This window comes from Anser anser (assembly GCF_964211835.1).
Source record: "Anser anser genome assembly, chromosome: 12".
NCBI lineage: Eukaryota > Metazoa > Chordata > Aves > Anseriformes > Anatidae > Anser > Anser anser.
The window spans coordinates 1,471,944-1,482,779 of NC_139733.1; the positions used below are offsets into that span (position 1 = coordinate 1,471,944).

At 34.5% G+C, this 10,836-nt stretch overlaps 1 protein-coding gene across 1 annotated transcript; it reads left to right on the top strand.

Moving 5' to 3' along the window:
• The first annotated feature begins 1,700 nt into the window (after positions 1 to 1,700).
• Positions 1,701 to 10,614, top strand: HESX1 (HESX homeobox 1). Its single transcript, XM_083795695.1, has 4 exons — positions 1,701 to 1,959; positions 2,069 to 2,274; positions 2,585 to 2,686; positions 3,619 to 10,614. The coding sequence occupies exons 1-4, from the start codon at positions 1,746 to 1,748 to the stop codon at positions 3,715 to 3,717; spliced, it is 621 nt and encodes a 206-aa protein (XP_083651821.1). The 5' UTR covers positions 1,701 to 1,745; the 3' UTR covers positions 3,718 to 10,614.
• Positions 10,615 to 10,836: the final 222 nt, after the last annotated feature.

Below are 10,836 nucleotides of genomic sequence, written 5' to 3' on the forward strand. Positions count from 1 at the left end.
GTTTCTTACACTGATTTTTGTGGCTTTTCTTCTGCATCTAGACTTTGTGGTTGCTGAGGCTGTTAAATGCTGGTTGGGGCTTAGCTAGCAGATGGTCACTGCATTTATTCTGATGCCACTTCAAAATACATTGACATGTTGATAAGGTGTCTTGGTAAGATCAGTTCTTGAACTGCCACTTTTTCAGTTTGGTTTGACAACAGTTTCATTGCACAGCACCTAGTCAACATTCTTCAGCTCAACGTTGTTCTTATATAAAGTTCTGTATGATTGCATAGCTCTTACTAGAATCTTCCTCAACACTGTGCTGTCATTTCCATACAGTGCTATTTCCCTGGCTGTTTTCCAGCTTCTGTCATTCCTAAAGGTTGAGCTTGGATGGTTTACAAATGTACAGAAAATCAAAGCGGAGATGCTGTTTATTTCCATAATGTTAATTGTTAGTCATAAGAATGTGACTGATCACACAGAATAAACTACTATGAGAAAATGGTGAAACAAGGAAAAAAGGGACAGATTTTTCCTCTGAAAGTGCACAGCCCTATGTCATGTTTTCAGAGCACAAATTTTACCCATCTTAAATAAAACTTTGGAAATTAAAATAATGCTTGCATTTTTGCATTTATCAAATAGCTTTATCTAAAATAAGAAAAGGAAGAATTTGTAAAGAGGTTACCCTGAATGAAAAGGTGGTTGTGACCATGTGCAGTTGCTTTGGGGCTTACAGATAAGTATAAATATAACGATGTTATATCTGATACTTTATGACTAGTGAAATCATAATACTCTTTTTAAACTTTGAACTTCAAAACAAAAGCTTTACTTCCTTTCTCTCTCATGAGTTTTGGTCTTTTTAAATGCATGCTCTGTAAAATAAATTTCTGTTGATTATAAACCCACTTACAGGAAAGGAGGAATACCTAGCACTAAAAGGGTATTTTAAGACCAGTAAATTTGAGTGTGCAGTTTGTATTACTTCAAGTTTTTTTTCGCATGTTGTAAAGAGTGATCAGGAAATTTCATATACGGTATTTTTCAAAAAAGGCTGCAACAAAGTTATTTTAATAAGAAAAATGAATGCATGAATTATTTAAAATAGTTGGTGCAACTGTTCTTCTAACTAATCCAGGCGCTTGGAAGGCAATTACACTGAGCTTTGACAACATTGCCAACCCACTGCACAGTACCTTATGCCAAAAGCTATTGTTGTTTTATTGACCACGTTCACCATTACATATGCATATGAAAAAACAGAGGCATTTTCATTGGGATTACCCTAATAGCATTAAGAGATTATTTTTAAATTTCCTTGGAAGGAAATTCACTTAAATGAGATTACTTATTACTTGACTGGTTTCCTATCGTGCTGCTATGTTTAGGTAAGTCGAGTCCATTAGAGTATAAAGTTTTTAAAAAAACTGATTTTATACATTAATGATTTCAAATAAAGGAGAAGTACTATATTTGTGCATAGCTTCTTTTTGAGAAAGTTAAGTCGATGTCCTGGTTAGGAGAGATAACACTCTTTGTCCCTCTTGGTGGCCCCCCTAGTGTCACCATTAGTTGCTAATTACTTGCAAACAAATAAACAATTAACTCCTCGTGCCTCTTGGTGGGTGAGTTTTCATTGACATGCTAAAACTTTCTAATAAAAGATTTTAATTAACGACGTTGCAAATCCAACCCCCTTGTCAACATAGCTATAAGGAGGACTTTGGGAGAAATGCAAGTACAGTATACGTGCTATGCTAGCTGAAGGTGAAATCATGGCAAGTACATCGCTGTGTGCTGCTAATACATCAGTGTCTCAGAATCTTCGGAAAGCGTCTAGTTTTGTAGAAAATAAAACCACACAGTGCTCCTTTTCCATTGAAAGTATTTTGGGATTGGAGCAGAAAAAAGATGGCATTCCAGCAGTGAAACCTCACAGACCATGGATGGATGCATGCACCAACTTGGGTAAGCCAGCAGTCTGTTTTGTAACTTCTCAAGCTTTTACTCTTTTAAAAATGTATATATTGTCATGTTTCTACCAGTAAATTGAAGTTCGTTTGCTTGCTTTTTCTAGTTTTAGGTGATGACAGTAATTCCCATCTGCAAATCCCTGTTGTTTCCTATGAAAATTCATTATTTCATGCTAACAGTGATCCAATGCAAGAGGAAAAAGTTTTGAAATGTGAAAAATATTTTTCAGTCACTGAAAGGCTATCTTTCAAACGAGAATTGAGCTGGTACAGGGGTAGAAGACCAAGAACCGCTTTCAATAGAAACCAGGTAGGGATTTTCTTACTACTTAATAAAGGACTAACAATGCAGCTTAGTAAATTGTTGGTAGAAGCCTATAATAGCTGACTGATTTGGTATTGTGTATCTCTCCATATAGAAATGTAATTAAGAACTAGTGTAAATTCACAATAATGTTACTAGCTTCATCTGGTCGATGTTTGTTCATGAAAGCAAAGTTGTCCAAGCACTGCTTGGAAGCCTTAATTTAAACAAATTAAGCTGTTTCTATTTATTTATTTATTTTAACTCCTATAACAATAGCAATGATTGCTCAAAAAGTGTATTTTAATCTCCTCAGATTGAAGTCTTGGAAAATGTTTTTAAAATGAACTCCTATCCCGGCATTGATATTAGAGAAGAACTAGCTCGCAAATTAGACTTAGATGAAGACAGGATCCAGGTAATTAAATTGTTTCTTGAAAATTTCCATATTTCCATCCATGTGTACTCTCTGGTGATATAAATAGGTAGATGATGCTAGTAACAATAATTTTAATGTCAATTTAAAACAATGTGAATTTATACATGATAGTATGCATTGAGTGATTTGAGAAATGACAGCCATTGAATTCATCCTGAAATCCCAACCCTTTTTCCATAGCATCAATGAGATATTTATCACTAATATTTCTGTGATTTCTGCTTTGTTAATCTCTAGTTGTTTGTGGAACTTGATCACTTGCTCCCAGGTTTTAAAATCATGTTTACATTATGCATGTCAACATATTTAAAAACCAAATTTGAAACAACTATTGAAGTAATTTCTTGGAATGAATTAGTATATTAGCATTTTGAGAGTGTCAGGAGAGCACAACTGTGTTAAACCAGCATTTGAGCCTATGTCATGTATCTGGCCAAAAGCAAAATCTACTCGGGGTTTTAACTATTCATTTCCGGCTAATCAAATGTGATAAGAATACCATAAAAATTAGAATTCTGGCCTCGCCTTGATATTTATTAAGTTTTTGATGGAGTTCATATTGGGCTTGATGGGGAGCTTGGTGCTGCTATTAATTAAGCAGTTGAAGTTACACCTTCAGACTTGTATGTGAATTGCAGCTGCTCAGGAACTTCCATTCAATGTCACTGAAGTTGATGCTAGTTTTTGTATTAGCGAAGTTGGTTCTCATTTTCCAGCAAAGCTGAGGGCATTATTTTTTTAGTCTTAATTAGTGCTGGTCACTGTCTTCAGATTTTAACTTTTTATTAAACTTCCAAACTACTGGCATTTCAGAAAATACTGTAGAGTTGTGTGAATATTTTTAAATTTCAAAGCTTGCTCTTAATACAGTGCTGAATTTCTGAAAAACATGACTTTCATTTCAATTTTAGATCTGGTTCCAGAATCGTCGTGCAAAGCTGAAGAGATCACACCGAGAATCACAGTTTCTAATGGTGAAAAACACTTTCACCTCCAGCCTGCTAGAGTAGAAAGGATGGTTTGCCACTATACTACTACAATAGAACATGAAGAATTATTAGTTATTGTCATAATTTGTACTAAGTAATGATACATTGATTATATGATTTTATCACTAGATTTGAAGTGTTATAATTTTCAGTCAAATAAACTGTAAATACTTGAAGTATTATTATAACCTACTTTTTGTGGAGAAAGTCAAATTTTCTATATATTTTAATAAATATTTTCAGAAAAGTGTATATATATTTTTTACAGTTAAAAAACTCAAACTCTGGGTTGCACAAGATTTTCAGCTTGTGTGAATTACTGCAGGCTTAACTGATAAAGACCTAAAGCTACATAATTTTGAAGTGTAAAATACTCAATATGCAAAAAAGTGTTCGATATGTGAAATTGTGCATTGCATTAGAATTTAAATAGCTATAAAAAGAATATATTTTCTAAAAAAAAAAAAGTTCTCCATGAAGATGGAAGGACTAGCATTCAACTGACTGTTTTCAGTTTGAACCATTGTTTCATTGAAAGAAGCTTAAAATTGTAATCTTTTTTATATATTTCACTTCATTTATATTTGCTTGTTTAATGCTTCAACTCAGCTATCTCCTTTGTTTTCAGTGTGAATGTTGCAGTTGCGGAGTTGCCATCATTATCTTGTAGTGACAGAATGCAGCATTTCACAGGATCAAATCAGTTGGGACCAGACCAGCTATCCAGATCATTGCCATTAATTTTATGTTGTTGAATATTTTTTTTATCAGACACTCTATGAAAATTAATTATCCTCATACTTGATTTTCAGCCAGAAGCCAGTATGCATAAGGACAGCCTTAAACTAGTTAAATGAACTCTGTTTTTCTACATCATGGCCACAGCTAAGTATGGATTTATGCTGTTGCTTGTACAGCAGAGCTTAAAGCACCACGTGCTTGAAGTGCTAGTGTCCTTCAGTGAGACTGGTCCACATTACTTACTAGAGACACACTGTACATGGGTCCAGCTGTATATGCAAAAACTCATTTTGTTAACACAAAATGATGGCTGATGGTCAGTAGAAGCACTGACTTTAATTAAAATTTCAACCTGCAGCAACTGGTAAATCTTAAAGAACTTAGGCATAAGATTTTGTTAATTGGGTTTTCCTACTTGGCTGACATGAAAAGTAAGTTTTATTTTGAATCAAAACTATATTTGCAATAGTGAAAAAAAATGAGCTGAATCATTTTATCTGCTGCAAAGAAAAGGGTTTTAATATGCAAGATTGAAAAACAGAAAGAGCAAAACTCTGAAAAGTAGGGAGCAGAAATGATGTGAAGAATGCTTAATACTTTGAAATCCTCTTTGTATCTCATTCTAAGTTTAGATCTTTAACTCTTCTGCCTTGAAGGAATGCCTGGCCACTGAGCTATAATACATTCTGCTGTTGGTTTCCAAATTTCGTGAGGAAACAGTTTTTTCTAGGAAGTACTCTGATATTCACTGGAGGAAGAACTTGAGCCCGTTTTCAATCTACATGCATTCACCACCAGGTTGATACAGCCTCTGACACTTGGTTTCTCTGGAGTCACTTACGAGGAAATGAAAGTCAGTTTGTCATTGTTAATATAGGTTAAATGTAAATAATGGGGGAAAAAGAAAAGGGAGGGAGGAGGTGCAGAAGAAATTGTATAAATCCTTCTACTGTTGTAGTTGTCCGAATGCAGTTAGGCTAGTAGTACTTTCACATTTAATAAGAATAAAATGACAACAGAATTACTTTTTTTTTTTTTTCTTCTGGCACGTTACTTTCAATGCACTATAATCTCTAGAGGTAGGTGTTAAAATTTTAGATGTCTTCACTACTTCTAGACCATTCTTGATTCCTTCTGATGTGTGCTCTGCTTTTCTTTTAGCTTAAGTTCTTAGAAATCTGTAATTTACATTTCAGTTGTTATAATGGATGCATTAATGTAGCTTTGCTGAATGTTTGCAAGTTATTGCAAAGTGCAGTTCATTCAGGATTTTACCAGATACATCATAGCTCTCATGTCATGAATGAAAAGCAAATTGTTGTTACCTGTAGAAAATGCTGTCCTACAGAATAAGAGGTAAGCTTAAGAAAAGGACTGATGGTAAAAACTTAATCTTACGTAGTTTCATAGAAAAAGCCAAAGAGAAGGATGATCCAACGTCGGTCCTTAGTCGATATTTTGGATGATAGGTTGAGATGTAAGACTTTCAATAAAACCCAATTCTATATTTTCTAAAAAATATTATTTAAAAGCTGCATTATTTTAGAGCTAGATTACAGGTATTTGCCATTTTGTGTCTGTAACTTCATGGGTTTATTGCCTTCATTTTTATAGAAGCCCTAAAATCTTGAATTGCTTGACTTTGCCTCTGGAAAGCCTATTTTAGTGTGGAAGTACCAAGCTTTTACCCAACACTGACATGTTAATTATTGATGCTTTGTTAGATTTAGGAAGTGACAATTACAATAAATATTACTAAGTGAATTTCTGTTGTTCTCTTAAATATTTCTGAATGCAGGATACAATCACAAATAAAGCAATTTAAATGGAGCCAAATCCATTAGGAATAGTTTTAGAGAAAGGGAAGCTCAATTCAGATACAGACCTGATTTGAGGTAAAGACAGTACTGTGAATGCATGAGTTCTTATTTTGTTTTTCTTCGCACCTCAAAACATATTACCCATAGCTTAACCTTAGTGCTGGTAATTTGAAACTATTGTTGACTTTACTGCTGGAAACAAGGTTTCCAAAAGCAACAGATTAGACTAATCTGTCCAGATTGATGCCTAAGAACCTTACTCTATTATCTGGCAAATACCTAAATACACCTAATGTCTTTTATAATGGAACTTGTCTCAAGTGTCGGAAGTCTGACAAAACAATTTAAGAGAAGGAGTAGAATAATAGCACCAGCTCTGGTGTCCAGCTTTCAATTAGCAAATGTTACTAGAAGGATGGCTTGTGTAAGGAAGGTACTGAGAGTTGTACGTAGTCCTGTGAGGGGCAAAAAGTTGAATAAAGTGATTGCATTATTTACTTCATCTTGGCTTAGATCATTCATCCTAAAGTTAATAGTTAAAGGAGAACCTTTAACTTTACATTTATGCCTATTTTGACCAGTTTGGGTTTAAATTGTGGCAGTGACTTTCTCAAATACAATTGAATTTCTTTTCCATCTTAAAATATTAGTCTGTACTTCATCGGACTTTCTAAGCTTGTAAATCCTGATAATATGCAGCTTTCTGGGCTGCCTTAGTAGTGCATCTAATACTGCTACTTGGACTGGCTGTGCCTAGGCAACTAAGAATAATGGGTGAGACTGCCAGAAGAAACGATTGTGCATGCTGAAATCTCATCCCATCCCAGTTCTGCATACTTTGTCTTGCAGTGTTTCTGTTTACCTACCTTTCAGAACTGTGATCAGAAAAGCATCAGTCATCTTGGTTCCTATTCTGACTTTCATATTTGTGAAGCCACAGCCTCCTTTTCTCCCATCCGTGTTGCCTTGTGTGGGCTCCAGTGCTCATTTGACCCTGTAATGAGTTGATAAATTTACAAGGACAGTGAAAAACTTCCAGCCAAAAAGCTGGCTAGTTTGAAACAGTCTTAAATTACCAGTGTTAGCTGTGAAAGCCCACATTTAGAATACCACTCATTGTCATTTAGAACTTCGTATTTGCAGTTACTGTGTTTATCAAGTCTGTGCTTACAAATAGCAAGCTAGCACACCAGCAAACTGTTTGTTACAACTTTCCTAGTGGACATATGTACATCTGCATTTTTTTTGTTGTCCAAAGTTTTGTACTGAAAGTACTTTTAAAGCAACAACACCCAGGATTTTTTATAGTTGTGTATCAGATTAATGCTGTGTTCTAATTGAAAAAGAAATGTGCCTTCAGAAAATCACCCAAGCATTTGTATGGCTGGATTTTACAAAAGACTTGTTTACCTAACATGAAATTAAGGTAATTTCAGATAGTTGAGATTAACTGTCAGGGTTAATTCATGATTTAAAAGAAAAAAAAAAAGCTTTTTAGACATTGGTTGTAAAATAACGTTTGCTTTGATTCCTTGGATTGACTTTGTTTCTCTATCAGTTGCTATGTTGATGCTTTTTGTCTCTTCATTTTATAGGATTTACTGCTATGTAATGAGCTCATTATGTGAGGGGGAGCTGGGGCTGCTGGGCACCTGGAGGTGGAGGGGTTGGTTCTGATTGAATCACAAAGGAACCTCATGCGGTCCTAATGGGCAAGCAGCATTTGTGAGGGAGAGAAACCTAGGAGAATCTCAAAGTATGAAATGCTGTGTATCATGGCACAGTATTAGTAGCATAGTTTGTCAAATTGACGTGCAAAACATGAAACGTATTTGTTGAGTTTAGAAGAACCATTAAACTGAATTTCTTCTAAAAATGTTTTTGCAGGATGTTGTTTATTGGTAATGAAGGAAGAACGTCACCAAAAATTCTTAGGGATATATAGTTTTTGGCATAGTTCTGGTGTAATTGCCAATAACTCTTTATTTGTGTTATGGTGCAGGTATTAGAGTTACTGAACAAATGTGCTTTAAAATAAATTAAAAGCAAATGAGAACAAACAAAAACAACAACAAAATAATAGATTTATCAAGGGTATATTTTGATTTATGTTGTAAATCACTTACTGTAAAGTCTAGTGCCTTTAGCAAAGTGTGTATCTGTCGATTCACACAGTGCAAACAATGATTTTATGCCAATTTTCAAGCGTGGTCATCTGGTTTAGGACATTGTAAGGATCCAGATGCGTGGCCTGCAAATGCAATACAACACGTGGATTGGGAGGGAAATTGCATATTGTTTCTCCTTGGATTTACACATGAATGTTTTGTTCTCCCTAGCACCTAAGCCAGGTTTTCCTCTGCCACTGTGATGGCTGGAGCGCCCAATAAGTACAGTCTATTACTGTTTCCCATAATCTTGTTTAGTTTGGAGCAATAAGGACAAAAGTTTGCTGGTAATGTAAGATCTGATAATGAAAGAGACTATCTACATTATCATTCTTGTTATTAGGCACTTGAAAATTCTTGGGCTTTTCTATTTTTAGGTTGTGTATGTGGATATGCATTTCAAACTCTTTAGCTTATTTGACCTTTTGAAAAAATCTACTGTAAACTTGCATCAATTTATTGTACCTTGTTTTTCTGTGACACTTTCTGGCTCTCTTAAAATAGAATTTTTATTTTACCAGTCCATGTTATTTTACTACTTCTATAGTGATTACTGTTTGTCCACAGTACCTAGAATCTGGAACAGTATTGTGCCCGTGTATAGCCAACTTATGTGTTATTTATGAATTAAAAATTAATATATACCTTTTAATTATGTATTTCACACACTTTTAGTATTTAAAATTGTATTACCAATCTCAGTAATATTCCAAAATATTTTGGGATTCAGTTTGTATGAATGATGACATAGTAAGGAAATTAAGAAGATTGCAAAACAAACATTTTTCATTTGAGATTGCTGGCTATACTAGTTGCATTTTTTTTTCCAGATTAAATCAAACTTTAAATTGATTAGTATTAAAAACAGAGGTAACACTGTATTTCAATTGCAGCTGAAAATGCTGGGCTGCTTTTGCCCTCTAGTGGCTGGATTTTAGAATTACAGTTCTACGTCTTGGATGTATTTTGAGTAAAGTCTGCAGACATGAGGTAGGCTGTAGGTAGAATGCCAGCAGGTGACTACTTATTTTAATTGTTGTACAAATTTTGTAACTAAATCTATATTGAGTGTGCATACGGCTGACTTCGAATCTGATTATCGAAAGTTCTGGATGGGCAGTATTAAATTGAACCCGGTGGAAGTTGGTAGGTTCTTAGTATTCTTAGTCTGAAAGTTATTATTTAGCTACTAATTTAAGAATTGAGTTTTGGGCAGCCAACTTTTTAAAATCTTACCTCTAAGTTAAGGCTGCTTTCATGGCTATGTGTTTACAGGACTGCCCAATGCCATCCATTTATAGTCCATTCTAGAAGGCATTTGACAAAGTGTCCAGAAATTATAAAAAAAACAACAACAACAAAAAAAAACACCCTTACAGTGTGAACCTTAGAATTCCTTTTCAGAATTCCTTTTCCTACAGTATCTACTAATGTAGTTCTTCTTTGATAACAAATACAAAGCTGAGAATGCAAACATTTGCCATATAGAAGCATGGCAGACTACAACCAGTCTTCTCATTTATCACTGTTTTATTGCATTAGAATGATAAGAAATGACATTGTGCTGTTTAAATACTACATGCTTCTTACCACTTTGTCTTGCATTTCAAAATGTGCAGTCAGGGTAAAATATTTAGAAATGGGACAGTAACCACATGTATTCTTTGCTTGATTTGGACATTTGTAAGTTACTGGACAAACACAAGGAATACAGTGAAATGCACTTGTCTGACTTCAAAGGTGGAACTGTATCTCATGCTATGCTGCAGGATGTGGCTATCTGACAATATAATTGCAAATTGCTCTAATTAATTTTGACAGAGAAAGGAAGTCATAGGGAAGCAGTCTAATGGGGCATCAACATCGCTCTTAAAATGCAGTTGCCTAGCTAGATATTTTAATGAGACTCAGGTAGGTTACACAGAAAATCTTGTAGTCATTCTTGCTTAAATGAGAGCTGAGCTGATCTTTCCTGTTTCTTCTGTGAACATATGGTGCTGAACAGTAAGATCCATCACAACTTACAGTTCAGTTGGAATGGTGTTGTCAGATATTTTTATTATTACCATCTAACTATAAGCAAATAATAATTGTTGTAACTTGCTGTTAACATGCTTTAACTTTCTGGGCAAGCATTAACAAATGTTGTTCATTGTGTTTGACCAGTCTCTTATTATCTGAATATTTTTATTACTCTTTCTAGAATTTAGCAACTGACTCAATCTTGATATCTGACTGCTTCAAATTGTTGTTTTACAACAGCATGCCAGACTGTAAGTATCAAGGACCTTGAGTTGTTTGAAAAGTAGGGCTGTCAGCAATAATTGTTATTCCTAACAGGGTCCTTCCTCTTTTTAAGTACAGTTTTGTAAAATTACTGTATAGATTCTCTTGTAAATCTTCCATAAAGC